Source organism: Cnephaeus nilssonii (genome assembly GCF_951640355.1).
Source record: "Cnephaeus nilssonii genome assembly, chromosome: 17".
NCBI classification, from domain to species: Eukaryota; Metazoa; Chordata; class Mammalia; order Chiroptera; family Vespertilionidae; genus Cnephaeus; species Cnephaeus nilssonii.
Window position 1 is genome coordinate 23,386,944 of NC_137088.1, and position 15,059 is coordinate 23,402,002.

General features: G+C 44.9%; 1 protein-coding gene across 2 annotated transcripts in view; it reads left to right on the forward strand.

The window, feature by feature from the left end:
• The window catches only part of TBC1D5 (TBC1 domain family member 5), a 446,950-nt gene that overhangs the window by 427,341 nt on the left and 4,550 nt on the right, over positions 1-15,059 (forward strand). For both annotated transcript variants that reach the window (XM_079795163.1, XM_079795164.1), the window contains 3 exons: positions 1,438-1,537; positions 13,552-13,631; positions 14,372-14,521. In XM_079795163.1, the coding sequence (XP_079651289.1) occupies positions 1,438-1,537; positions 13,552-13,631; positions 14,372-14,521 (330 nt within the window). The remainder of the gene's footprint in view (positions 1-1,437; positions 1,538-13,551; positions 13,632-14,371; positions 14,522-15,059) is intronic.

The following is a 15,059-nucleotide window of genomic DNA, read 5'->3' on the forward strand; positions in this document are numbered from 1 at the left end:
AGAAGGACTGCATGGTGGCCATCTTTGGGAGCTAACCACAGCCATCATTAACCAACCTGCAGTGTTCTCTCTCCTGCAGTGTCCTGATAGAACAGGGAAACTCAGCCAAAACAAAGGGGTAAAAGAACAATACCCTGAAACACTCATCCTTTTCCACCTAAAGCCCAGCCGAAGAGTCGGGAAGGTGGCACCACCATCCCACAGGCCCCTGTCATCATCCGTTGGCTGAGCTTCTTCTGGTGGCATTTGTCTTTACTTGGTGGGATATGTAAAGACATGGTTAGTGTTGGTGTTATCCTACAGTGGACTCTTCTCAATAATTTGTTTTTAAAGCTACTGCTCTATTTTCTGTGTCAAGCTTTCAAATGCATATTCCTAAGGGCTTATTCTCCAGGCAGCAGTTAGAAACAGTACTTTTCAGTGCTGTATATGTGTGTTGCTAAAATGGAATACACCTACAAGTAACCTTTTCAACTGTTAATTTCCATCTATAAGTCAAATTATACGCAGTCACTAAGGAAAAGCAAAGCTCAGTAGGTTTCTTTTTCCTTCTTTTTAATGACACGGGATTTTTATGTGAAAGGACAAGCATCTAAAACTGAAAAATCAATTTTCTAGCCTGTTCCAGCTCCAGCAAAATATTTTCTTTGTATTCTAGCTCACTTGGTTTAAAGTATCCTACCTAATGAGGATAATTCTCTTTCTCTGAAAAAAACTCCCTTAATCTTCTAAATATCCTGGGGAAATTTTTTACATGTATCATTTTTCTTTAAAAAAAAAAAGCAACAGACTTTTCCTTTTGTTATAGTTAGATTGTCTTTTACCATTTAGATAATTACTCAACCCTGAGTATTTTTCCTAGAAACAATCAAATAAATAAAATGCTCTAGTGTCATATCAAGAGAGGAAATGTAAGAGCAGCTATTTATGGGCTGCAGGGACAAAACTTTTCCAAGTGCTTTGGGGAAATCTCACTTTTTAAGAGATTATCATTGTCTGGAAAGTGATGAGATGTGTCTTATATAAATGGAAATCTTCAGTTTCCCAAATGTGTGTGAGAGAAAATGTAATTTTTTTGTACCAGCTGCCTGGGGAGTATGGCTCACTGAAATCCAATTTACTCTCCCGATTTGTGGGACTCAGTAGTTATAGAAAATATTTTATGTACTTTTCTATATGGGTAAACATTTACGCATGGCACAAAGCTAGCATTCAGTTAGGAAAAGTCCAGATTTTTTCAGCCTCTATTTTACCCTTTTTCCATCTTATTGGTAGTGTCAGTAGTTCGTTTGCTCGTGTTTACTTGCTATTTTCTTATGCCTTATCTAGGATTAAAAAGACATTGTACTTCTTTAAAATAGTCCAGGTCATTGGAGAACTTTGAGGATTTTATTTGATTTTTACAAATTTTCCATATCTTTACTTGCTTCATTTTAGGAAGAAGAATTAGAAGCCCAAATTTCCTTCCTTCAAGGACAGTTGAATGATCTGGATGCCATGTGCAAATACTGTGCGAAGGTGATGGACACTCATCTTGGTGAGTGAACTGCTTTGGCCCTGGGAATGGTGATGGTCATAACAACAGAGCCACTAGGCCCTTTGTTAAGCTCTTCACATGAATTATCTCATGTAAATCTCATACCAGCCTATGGCAGATATACTGTTACTGTCCCCATTATACAGATGAGGAAACTGAAGTACAGAGAGATTAATAAAATGTCCCAAGCTTATATCTCTAGGAAGTGGAGTAGAAATTCAAAATCAAACAGGCTGACTATAGTTTTCAACTCTTCACTGCTACACTGCCCTTTGTAAGTATCTGTCTACCTCCAGCCAAAATAAAATGTTGCGCTTTCAAGATCAAACCGTCAGTCTTTTTGTGCCAACCTGGCTGTAATCACTAATGTGATTGTTTGGACAATGCTTTCTTTATTTTTTAAAATACATGTTTTAACCAGCTGCCTGAAATACATGTTAGGACCACATGACCTTTTCTAACTCTGACTGTGCTTAGAGTCTAAGAAATGTCCTAGTGTACACATGAGTCATATGTATGTCACATCAGAAAGTCTTTGGCCACTACTCTGTCTCCATTTGTAGAGGTCTGTGTTTTATATGGTCTCATGTATGTATTAACATGAGCAACTCCACGTTGCTTGCAAAAGCTTTTATAATGCATAGTGTTACTGTTTATCAGCGCACTTATGGACATTCTTTCTCCGCTCTGCAGTGTCTAGCATCTGTAGTTTGGGAACAAATTAGGAAAATGAGACATGTGCTCTAATGGGAGTGGCCTGTGTGCTTCTCTATGAGTGTGGAGAATGGCAACACCAAGTATTGTAAGGATCACGATGCATCCCACCTTTGAGGCTCCTTCCCTCCAACCCTGGGGCCATCACTGAGGGTGGACTCTACCTCAGACTCCACTGGTCTCTCAGCCTAGTAGGTCACGAGTCCAGTGCATGTGGCTGGAAGGCTGTCACTTGGGTGTTGTCTGAACCACCCTTGCCTCTGGCACGTACTCTTAGGGATTTGGAGAGCTGCTGCCTTAGGTGGCTGGCTGCCTGTCAATATCTGATTAGGCGGCAGGATGGGCCCTATTTTAGCCTCCGCCTTATTGCTACTCTCTTGACCACTCCTTCGGAGAAAGAGTTCAAGAGGAGGAAACAGCAGGAGAGACCCGGTCACATCTGATTCCACCCCTTCAAAACTCTGTTTATTCATGTGTTTCTTTATGACCATCTTTATATACAACTAAGTTTACATGAATATCATAGCATCATACTTTAAAATGTATCCAAAAGAAGTAATGAAGAGATAGTTTGTATATAAATGACTGATATGTATTATATGACTAATTTTAGCTAATTAATTTGTCTTCATTCTAAAGTGTGTACATATGTGTGTATGTACACATGTGTTTTTGTTGTTGCTTTGTTTTGGTTTTTTGCTTCTCTGGATACATAGGTGACCTTTTCACTACTTGATTTTGCTTTTGACCAAAGTAGGAGAACAAAGAAGTAACTGAGGGAAAGATTTACTAAAACTCTAGAAAATCCTGCTAGGAAATTTCCAAGCTGTTTGGTCCACGTAGCAGCTATTAAAGCAGCTTGACTTAAGCCTCAGAATTTTCCATGGGAGGGGGAAACACTTTAATTATAAAGGAAAGCCCATACCAGCTGTGAGTTTTCAACTAACCACAAAACTAGATTTGTTTTTGTGTTTCACTTTCAGCCAGAATCCTGCACACAGCCGTGACTTCTGTTCATCATATAAATGTCCTGGCCATGCTTTTAAAGGGGGTTTCAGGGATGCTACAAAGAATTCCTGGCCCCAGGACCCACAGATAAATTTCCTTTCATCTGCATGTTATAACATTCGTTTATTAGAGGGTTTTTCTGTGTTGTAGGCAATTTTGATTCTAAGCAGAAATTTTAGGAAAACATCATTAATTAAGGCAAAGCTCTTGATTTACTTGACTTATTATAGTTACTTTAAAAATGGCTTTAACACCCTAGTGTTTTTTTTATATAATGTTTTCTATTTTTCCTGATTATCAAAGTATTCTAAAATTGGAACAACTGAAATATCCATTAGAAAGTGACTGAGTATAGTAATTTAGATATGCAATCTCTATAAAAATTAAAAATTCTAATAAATTTTATTTATTAACATAAGGAAATGTTCATGATATATTATTAAGTGAAGAGGGCAGGTGGCAGACTAGTGTGTATTGATATGAAAATAACTGGTAACAGTGGTTGCCTAGGTGAGGGAAGATTATAGAGGGACTTTCTAAGAGACAATCTTCTATGCTCGGAAAATGCAAGGCCGTCACTGGAAATCTGTAGACAGTTTAAGTGCATGTAACTAACACCTAGCAGGGGAGGTCAGTCTTTGTACTGCGGCAAGAGGCAGCTGTCAGAGCAGCTGAGTGTATCTGAGAAGCAGAGACGGCCTCCTGGCATCAGACAGACACCGGTTATACAGGCTCTGTCCCTTCTCAGCTCGGCCAGGTTGCGATTGTGTGCTCTTATATAAAATGGAGATAAAAGTATATATCTTGCCAGTTTGCTGCCAAGATAATATATTTTTAAAGTTCAGCACAAGGATGGCCCAGAGTGGGTATCAACACAAATCTTCTCCTTGTTCCCCTTAACTCCTAACTGCCCCTTCTCAGGGAAGACCCTGAGACACCCGTCCAGCCCGTGACCAGAGAGCTGAGTGACTGTCCAGTTTATGGAAGAGCTGGGGCCGTGGCACATTGCCCAGCACCTAACGGACTGAATACTGCTTTTCAAATGGTGCGGAAAGATGGTGGGCTTGTGGATGTGCTGATTCTGAGATTGTGTGTGTGAGCTCTGTGATGAGAACGCTTTCTCAGAACTGAATGATGGATGTGCACGCATTGACGTGGTCCAGACGCGCGGGGCCACAGTGCAAGCTGTGAGCACTGCCTCAGAAACTTCTTCTAACGACAGGGGTCTGCACCGCGTTCCTTCCATTTCAAGGGAGTTCTGTATCACCCTATGTTTTCATCGGACATGCAGTAATATCTTAAAATGTCAGGTATGGCTCAAGGCTGTTATTATAGCTGATAGAACAAATACAGAGAGAAGCCTCTCCGTTAAAAGTTATAAAAAGGCATTTGTTCAGATTGTCCTTCAATTACAAAGGCAATAACATTGACAGGTTGGCAGTATTTCCTTATGAATCCTGGAAGCCAAAACTGAAAGAGTATTTGTTTTATCAAAATTCTAATTTTATTACCGCCACAGAATTGAACTATTTGAATTCAAAGATTTAGAGACAGGAATTAAAAATAAGTGTTTTATTAAATCTAAACTTTTCCTGACAACTTCAGAAGACTTTCTTTATGTGTTCATTTTTCTGTTGCTATAGTTACTCCCCTTCTTGTCATCCTGACAGTTGAGTTGAAAGCCATTGACAGCATGGTATAACCCCCGTGGCTGAGCTCAGGCTATTTTTAGATTTGCCATACTTCACATGTAATTGCACGTGGGCGAGCAGCCTGCACTTTTCTGATCTGTGAGCAGCTGGGCTGAGCGGCCAGCTGTTTACAGGGCGTCTGAGCCACTCACCCTGCTGGCCTCTCATGCCCACACCTGCCTGCTCCCAGTGGAGGTGTTTCCATCATTTGGTATTTAGACACTGGGTTCCAGCAGGTTGGCCCTTTCATTGGTTGTTCATATAAACAATGGGAGGGTTAAATGCAATGGATTCAGAGAAATTAGGTTTCCTATGCTCTTGTTGAGAGCCCTGGAATAGGACCTTAGACTAGTAAAGATGTAGGAACCCTAAAAGCTATCTCAGCTACTCTTCATTCCCCAGACGAGGAAACCAAGGCAGGGAAGGATGAGTGACATGCAGCTAGCTGGCACCAGGGGTCCAGACCATCCAGTCCCTGGCTTCTCGTTCACTGATGCTTCTGCCGAGGCCACACTTGAATCAGTTGCTGGATTTCAGACCTCCTGCTATTTTCTTGCACATGTCATTACTGATTTTACACTTGTCATAATATTTATGCAAGAATTAGCTGTAAGAGGAGGCCAGTTTTGAAAATTAGTTTATGTGCCTCTGTAAGAACTTTATAAATCTGATTTTCTAATGTTTATAAAAACCACTTTCAATGGGTGTCTTTGAAAATGTTCAATAGGGCAATTAACTAATGACTTTTGAAGAACAGAGAGAAGATGTGATCACCAGACAGCTCTCTCCCTGTCAGCCACGCTGTGATAAAAGCTCTCCACAACCATTTTAAGAACTTGAAGTCCTGTGTTTAATTGTGTGCTACTGCATTTCCTCCAAAGAAGGAAATAGACACTTTGCCGAGGATCCTGTGAGAGATGCAGATTCTGACTCAATGGGTCTGATGTGGGGCCCAAAGTTCTGCCTTTCTAACAGCCCCAGGTGACCTGATGTCACCAGCCCTTGACAGTAGAAGCAGCAAGAAGCAAGAGGGCTTAGAATTATTTGGGCTCAATTTAATGATGTGTTCCTAACCCCACACTTCAGGCACGTGTGCAGCTAAAATCTGTGGGCAGAGGGCACACAGCCTCCTTGACAATGGTTGTAGACTCCAGTTGTCGGAAATTCAGTTCTTTTTTCAGCCTTTCTGAAATTGTTCTATCCTAGGTGAAGTCCCCTCCCCCCGCTCCCGGTTTTATCATCAGAAGACTTGGAACTATTGGTCAGCATCTTCCTTGTGCCCACCCTGTGCCTATTTAGAAAAACTTAGCAAACCAAGCACTGTCGCCTCCCCTTCCAGGCTAAGACACCACAACTCTGACCACATGACCTCAGTGCAGACTGTCCACCTTTCATCACTGTATTTTCATTTTCTGGCTCTCATTTCCCCACAGGCTTTTCCCCAGGAAGAACCCAGGTTTTCCAACTTTCTAACCTGTCTGACCACATGGCCTGTTTTCGCCGCTCCATACTAGGCTGCCTCCCATCTCTTCCAGTCCCTGTCCTCTCCAGTTAATGACTCAATAAACAAAAGACGCGTCCACCCCATCTTTGTGGAAACAGGCTTGCTGTCAATTGCGTGAAAGCTCCAGGACTTCTGTGGCCACCCCAAGCATCTCAGGCTGAGCTTCACATCTTGTGAGGAGGCGGAGGAGAAGCCAGGATAAGAAGGCTGATGTTCATTGCCAAGGGCCATTTCTAAATCACAGCTGAGGAGTGGCACTTAACTTTCACTAGATCCTTATATCAGCAAAACACGTATGGCCTGAAATTCACAGAAATATATCCATCTTAAACCCAACTCAGAGGGTCTCACTTGACTAAATGATATAACTTTACAACTTATCCAAACTGTTCTCCTATCTCATTGCTCCAAAGTAAAGGGAATGATGGCAAAACCCCAGGATTTTCCTATTTATAAGACTCCCACTATGTTTCTTCTTCGATTTTAGAAGTACATATTCTGGCAAAGGCATCTAACTGTTATTGGAGCTTAGAGCTTTTTAAGTTTATAAAATATACTTAAAGTCTCTTCTTCTGGTTGACCCTAAGGTGCCAGCCATGTCCTAAATGTGATACATTTTTTTCCTGTGAGGAGTGATTCTTCTGTCCCTCTGGCTGGCAGGATGGTAAGCCCTGCAAGAATAATACACCTTGAAGATCACGAGCTCTGTGCTAAGCACACTCAGTTTACTTAAGACAGTGGTCGGCAAACTGCAGCTCGCGAGCCACATGCGGCTCTTTGGCCCCTTGAGTGTGGCTCTTCCACAAAAATACCACGGCCTGGGTGAGTCTATTTTGAAGAAGTGGCGTTAGAAGAAGTTTAAGTTTAAAAAATTTGGCTCTCAAAAGAAATTTCAATCGTTGTACTGTTGATATTTGGCTCTGTTGACTAATGAGTTTGCCGACCACTGACTTAAGAGAACTGTTTGTAGCCTGAAGACTGTTTTTAAGTGTAGTGCACACATCTGCCTAGTCTCCCCTGGATTCTCCCAAGTGATCTTCTTTCCCAGCGCCGAGCTTTCCCAGTGCTGAGTTTAGGATTTTCAGCCATTCTGGCAGCTGGATACAAAATAGGACCCTTGATTAGATGTTCTGTGTAATCGGCTTTTTGCTTTTTAAGAAAAAAACTGAGCATGAAGTGCCTGACTCAGGACTCGGCTCTTAATAGACCACTAATGAATGCCGTTTCCCTTCACCTCCCCCTCCCACTTCTCAGTTTAGGATCTGGTTGATGATGTTGGTGTCACTTAATTCTTTATCTGAGAAGTATCTCACCTACATCTGTTTCTCGGGAGATAAAAAATCAGCCCTGAAGCTGCTGGGAAAGCCTCCATTGGCCATTCAGCCAATACTTACTAAGTGTCTGCTCTCTGATATAAAAGTAGGTTCTGGGAGGGAGGGGGGAGGGTGAAGAGGAAGAGTGGTGATCTACAGTTGAGCTCAGTGTTAGGAAAGGTGAGTAAAACTTCAAAGTAGGGAGAGAGAGCGAAAGAGAATATACCTCATCAGAAATACTGAAAGTGACACGTATCTTCACAGGAAGCAAACCAAGGTCCTCCCAGAGCACTAGTCAGTGATCTCAGAAACACTGGTGGGGACAGGGGCGTGGAGGGGAGGACTCTAAAGTAATAGAGATATAGTGAGCAGAGCACCCCATTGGGATCCAGATGACCTTGGGTCCAGGATTTGCCATGTAGAACTGTGCAGTTTCAGGAAACTTTCGTCTTTGAGCCTCATCTGTGAATTATAGTTCCAAGAGTAAAAGATGAGAGTCCAGCAATAGATGCTTTCAGAGGGAAGACTGTTCATATGAAGCTGATGCTTGGATACAGTTTTCAAAGTGGACTTTGAAAACAAGAAGGGGGGTGTGGTGTTAGGAGAAGAGGAAGGCCTTCTAGAAGGGGAAGGCATTTGCAGGGACACACAGAGGTACACACCTTGTGTTAAAAGGTGAGCTTGATGCCTACAATCTTCTCCTAAGCCTGCCTTCTCCCAAACTCTGGACAAGTATGGACACACTCTGTGAACAGAAATCCCAATGGCCCCGCCAAAGTCAGTAGTGACAAATGACAGGTCTGCCCCCCACTCCTTGTCTAATGGCCTCTGCAGCCACTACCACCCTGGGCACGCATGTGGCCCTCGGTCAGCCACATGTGAGCCCTCTGTAACAGCCTGCAAATTTCTTGTTTAGTCTGGGGCAGTCCTTATGTGAGGTTGTCAGAGGTCAGAGGTCAGGATAACTAAATCTCTACCAGAGATTAGGGAGCGTCAGAGAGCAGAGTCCACTTTCTGGGTATTTGAGATACTGGAGAAGGAAAAGGAAAACACATACTAAGCAGTAATAGCAATAGTGAGGCAGGATGTTAGAAGGGGGCCACTTTGATTATCTTGTCTGATCCTCCGAAACAGCCCTCTGATACAGGCACTCCACATCCTACTGCACACACATCGCAGCACAAGAGCGCCTGAGCGGATGGATGCAGTGCCCGTGCCCCAGCAGGTCAGCCCCACCACCAAATAAAGGGCACTAACATCCCCAGGCAATCACATCAGTGTCAAGACCCCATCCTTGCCTCTTCAGACCTCGGGCCCTCCATCATTGCCGTCATGCCATTGTGGAAGGAGGGCCCGGATCCTGGTGACCAGGAATGGAATCCGAGCTTCACCACTTCCAGTGGTGAGACCTCAGGTGACAGACCTGGCGTGTCTGAGCCGGGCTGCCTTTTCCACTCCGGGATGGTGGCACTAATCCAGAGTGGTTGTTGGGAAACTCAGATGACATAATGTGTCTGTGTGGAAATGAAAGCTACTGCAGTGGGGCAGGTGCTATGCTCCTGTATGTACTCTTCCCAGCCGTCCTATGAGGGAGGTTCTGTTATTACCCATCAGGCACCACAAGGTTAAATAACTTGCCCAATTCCACCTCCACTATAATAGATGATAGTTCTGTTTTTGTTACCATTCCACTACCCCTCATAATGAATGCAGGCTTATGTTAACCTTCTGTGCCAGCCATTCCAATAAAAAATGGAAACGCTTTTATTCTGGCATTGAAGAACATAAGGATTTAAGAAAGTGGAAAAAGTAGCCTGTGTGCCATTCCCACTACCCTCGGAGGTAGAGATCTAGTCTTGTGATGTCGACATTTCATCAAGATTAGTGGAATCACCGTAGACTTTTGTGTAATTTCCACAGAAGTGGTTAGTCAAGTGAGGTTTTCCCTTCAGTTCCAATGTGCCAACATTTATAATATATAGCACTTAACTAGAATGAGATTATAAAGAAGGTAATCTTCCTGCTACACAGAGGTAAAATGAAAAGCCTTTACATCACGATTTATTCTGCTTTTTCCTATAAAGAAAAATGTGCATTACATTGGAAATTTAAACATTTCAGATTTCTGCCTGTAATATTATAAAGCATGAAAAGACATCATTATGTTCTATTTTTACATGCAGCTGCAACTTACTTAAAGCAGATTTGTTGCTGAGAGGTTCTATATGGATGGAATGTTCATAAATGCTACCTTAAATCACTATGTAGTGGAACTGGTTAGGCAAAGGATTTACATGGACAGTACTTAGTAAAATGAAAATTCTTACAATCAAAATGTTTAGCAGCCTCTGAAGATGCCCTTTTGTTTTCATTTGGATTTCTATACCCCGGATTTCTTGAAGTGAGACTAGTCAGCTTAGTTGGTTATAGCAGAGGTTTTCTCCCTTAAAATTAAGTGAACATTTCACATGTATGTGGTTTTTCAAGGAGACAGTCCTGGTTTTCATGGGATTCTAAAAGGTGATCTTTGACCCCATCCAAAAAATAAGGCCTGAGATTTCTGGGTGAGGGTACATGCTGATGACACCAGGCTCTGGGCTCTTCTCCTGCCCCAGGCGTGCCCTCGGCCAGCCACATTGTGCGCGGCAGAGCCAGCCTGGACCTGAGTCACATTCTGTCTGCAAGAGGGGACTGGCGGGGCCGCCTCGGACCCCTTGCATCAGAGGAAGTGGGTGATGTTCGTCTGTGTAACGTGCGATTTGGCTACTGTCTGTGTCCAATAGTGTTCCCACCAAATCTGGGTCTACCTGGAACCTATAAGTGGGACCCTGTTTGGAAGTAGAATCTTTTAGAGGTATTCCAATTGAGATGAGGTCATACTGGGTAGGCCCTAAGCCAATGACAGGTGTCCTTATAAAAAGAGGGAAATTTGAGCACAGACACAGGGAGGATGCATGTGGATGAAGATAACGCCAAGAGCAGCAAGGGTTGTGGAACCTCCCAAAGCTGACGGGCCCGCGAAGAATGCTTCCCTACCAACACCTTGACTTTGGACTTACAGCCTCCACAAATAAACCTGTGAATAGATTTTTGTTGTTTTAAACCATTCAGTTTGTAGTATCTTGAAACTAACATAGATGCTAATAACAGAATTTTTTTAAAAAAGTAAAATAAACAAAATTAGTAGGTTATTGCTTTCTAAAATAAAAGAAGCCAGAGGTAGGCAGTCTGAGCAGGTGTAACAGCTCCAGGATTTGCCCAGTGCCCCAGGCTCCTGTGCTTTCCACCCGCAGTCCTGAGGCTGCGGTCCTCCTCTGCAGGTTTGCAAGGTGGCCCGCGGAGCCCCTGCCAGCACTTCAGCAGCAGAAGTGAGGAGTGCACAGGCCCCAGCGGTGCAAACCGAGTCAGGCCCCCATGAGAACTGGTCCAGTAGCTCCGGGGAGGGTCTTATCTCACACCTCATTGGCCAGAGCTATGTCACATGACCGACCTTGACTGAAAGGACAAGTGTGCGCAGCACTGCCCTGAATGAAATCTGGGACATGTTGGTGACAGAGGGGTGGAGGTGGAGTCAGGGTGCCCACCAGGAGCTCTGCCACCTCTTTAGACCCAAAAGACAGGGCAGCCGTGAGGCTCTGGGCGTGTTGGCTGCTCATGCTCTTATCCAGAGAGAGCACATGGGGAGTGGCCTTCAGAACATGGAGCTTTATTCCTGCTTAGGCCTGTAGTGAAAGACAGCCCCCTTCCACTTCCCAGCACACTCAGACCTTCTGCCTTCCCCACCTTTCAGCCTCCTCCTTCGAGCATCACCACGCATCTCTTGGCAGGCTCGCAGCTAAACAGGGCATCCAAGAGAGGATGGCTGGGGCAGCTTGGCTCAAGGAACTTTTAGGCAACATGGCCAGTGTGGTGTTGTGAGATCTCAGGTAGACACTGAGACATTCTGTAATGGGGTAGTAAATCTATACACCTCAACGCACGTGTGTGCAAATCTTGTTCTGAAGTTCCCTTCCAAGGCTTAAACTTGCCAATTAAAGGCAACTCCCTTTCTTACAGGTGAACCCTGCCCAGAGTTTCTCCACTCCGTCTCTTCTCCTTGCCAGATGGTGTCAATGTCAAGTTTCGGGGACGGCTCGCATGTGTTTGGTGTTTGAGGAAGGCCTCTGAGTGCTCTGGGTCCTGCCGGCCTCTAGGAGAGCTCAGCTCCCATATATTTCTGGGCCTTTGTCCCCACTGGAGCTGCTGACTGCCCTATTGGCCTGTAGCCCATGACCCTCAATGCCTGTGGTCTTTGCTGCTGACCAGGAGCCCCACCACTGCTTTGGGGGCGGGCACCAGGCAGTTTGGCCAAATGCTTTGGCTTCCACAGCAGACCAAGTGGCAGGCAGACACATCACACTTGCTTTGTTTTTATTTTTGTTTGTCAGATTTCCTCTTTTCCTGCTCCCCTCCCCCAGTTTGCTGGGTCTAGCCTCCAGAGGCCTCCCCTCCATTAGTTCCTTGGACCCAGGAAGCCCCCGCGCTTCCTGCAGACGTGCTAGTATTCCTGCATCCGTTGGCTGAGCTTCCTCTCAGGCTGGGAGCTGGGAAATCTGTCCCACCTTCAGCTCAGTGGGCAGAGCCCACTCTACCCTTGGCCTCCGAGCTCTGCCTTAAACACCAGAGCGGCCATAAAAACAAAAGTAACCTTTGCAGTCCTCTCAAAGCCCACAGAACTGTTTCTTGTTAATTTTCTGCAGTTGGTTGTCATTAATGTCTTGTTGAGTGCATTTTGTGTGTTTTTTTATTGAGAGAGAACAAATTGTTACAGGCTTTTAAGGAAACCAAAAACATTTGCTCTCTAATTATATCTATTATTCCATTCCCATTCATCATGCTTTCTTGTTTTGGAGCAGGCCTTTCATGAGAAAGTACAGTCACGTTTTCTGAATAAAGAAAAGCTTCTGATTTTCTGCTACAGTGTGTGAGAGGGTTTGTCAGCATGGTTCAGACTTATTCTTATTGAAGATTCTAATAAATTGTCAGCCTGGACTTCTGTTGATATCAGTCCTTGCCTTGGCCCTTACTGGAAATGCTTTGGGGAAATAGTTAGAATAGCAGTGTTTTGAAATGCAAGTCCCAGGAGTTTTCCTGCATGTTTGTTCATTCAGTCAGTGAGTCAGTCAATACTCATTGTGTACTTGAACACACCAGGCATTATTCTAAAGGCCGGGAGTTTATGTTCTATTAGGGGAGATAGACAACAAATAAACCAGCAATCAGATGGCAACAAGTGCTTCCTATCAGTATAGTGGAAGAGGTGATTCTGTAGAGAGCAGAGGGGGGCCTGGGCTACTTTCGTTGGATTGGCAGGAAGACTGCTCCAAGGAGGCAATGCTGGAGCAGAGAACTGAGCCAGGAGGAGAGGCCGGTCTGCATGGATTTGGGGACAGGGCCTCCAGGCCAGGGAGCAGTGTGCTGGCTCTGCCTCTCCCACTGGCGGGCAGAGAGAAGCCAGGAGTGATACACACTCGCTTCACTGTCAGGGGCACTCACGGAACTAAGGAGGCCAGAGCAGAGGATGGGACAACTTCAGAGGGAGTGGCTAAGAATGTGGCATGTAAGGTCTTATGAACAGGGCATGTTTTAAGGCCACAAACACTAAGAGAGCAGTTTGGCAGAACATCCTTGGTGGGAATCGTTGCTGCGAAATTTGGCAAAACAAGCTTGTCCGAAGTTAGAGTATGGCAGCAGATAAGTTACACTCAGAGCATTAGTTATAAAATGTCATTCTTCTGTTTTCAGTAAATATTCAAGATGTGATATTACAAGAAAATTTGGAAAAAGAAGATCAAATTCTGGTTTCCCTGGCAGGATTAAAACAGGTATGTCCACAGATCTGACTTTGTGTCCCACAGGCGTCCGTTTTAATTTCTGTTGGGGAGGGCACCCTCGGGCATGGAGTGCCATGACATTAGAGCCGTGTCACCCCAGCCCCTCACTTCCTCCCAGACAGAGCCCCTCCTGGATCTCCACCTCCTGTGCCTCTCACTCCTCCTGGTGATCCTGTCTGATTAGCCTGAAGCCCAAACTGACTTTCCATTTCCCATCCCAGCCCCTTCCTCACCCGAGCTGTGCGTGTGGTCCAGCATCACATTCAGTCACATCCATAAATACCAATGCCCTTGGAGCACAAGTCTTACTCACTCCCTGCAACAGGCCGCAGACCTCTAAGGGCTACAGTTCAATGACCCTTAGGACCCGTACAGGGCTACAGGGAATGTAAATGTCAACAAAAACTGTGCTGCTCTCAAATGTCAGCTGGAGTGGAGCCCGTGAGGAGCCGAGGGCTGTTCAGTGGGGCTCAGTGTGCAGGCAACTGGTGCTTCCCACCTTGAGTTAACCGCCAAGGAGGTACTTCCATTTTCCTTGGTCATTAATAAGTCGATGGCTGTGATAGAATTGGATTTTTCTCTGCTACTTCTTTCTGATGGTAATACATTCATATCCATACTATAAAAAATGGTCAGTGACAAGTCTGGTTTCAATGTATCAGAGATTTAGCGAGCATTTAAAAACAAACTAATTTATCTTTCTCATTTATTTTCTTCTTCTTTGAAAATAGATCAAAGACATTCTCAAAGGTTCCCTGCGTTTCAACCAGAGCCAGCTGGAAGCCGAGGAGAATGAGCAGATCACCATCTCAGACGACCACTACAGCGGTCAGGGCCAAGGCCAGGGCCAGAGTGGCCAGCTTCCCGGGGCCACCAAGCAGGTACAGAGCTCTGACAAATGGTGTCACATTGAGGGGGCACAGTCACCCAAGTTCTTCAAAGCTATGAATTATAAAATCCCCACTGAAGTCCCATGTGCGAAGTTCACCTGTGCAATACCACAGGTGGCCTGGGCCCAGGTTGCTGTATACAACCTTGCAGGCCGTACACTCTGGTGCCCTCGGGCGGTGCCCGTCACAGTGACAGCAGTTAGGCTAGTGCCTCCCGGAGCTGTGCAGTGCACCCCCACACCTTTACGCAGCAGCCTTGGCCTGGCCGCCTGCCGATCCCATGGTGTGGGGCTGGAACGCCAGGTCTCTGCCTCAGTCATTGGCCATTTGTCTCCAGTTGATGCCCCAGGACGTGCCGCCCATGCCTTCCTAATGCTGTCCTGGTGTGTTTCACTCGGCAGAACCCTTTTTGCCGTCATGGGGAAGGACTTTGCATTAATGTCCACCCTCTGAGGCAGAGAGGTCGGCAACCTTTTTCTGTAAAGGGCCAGATAGTAAGTATTTTAGGATTTGCAGGCCACATAGGGTC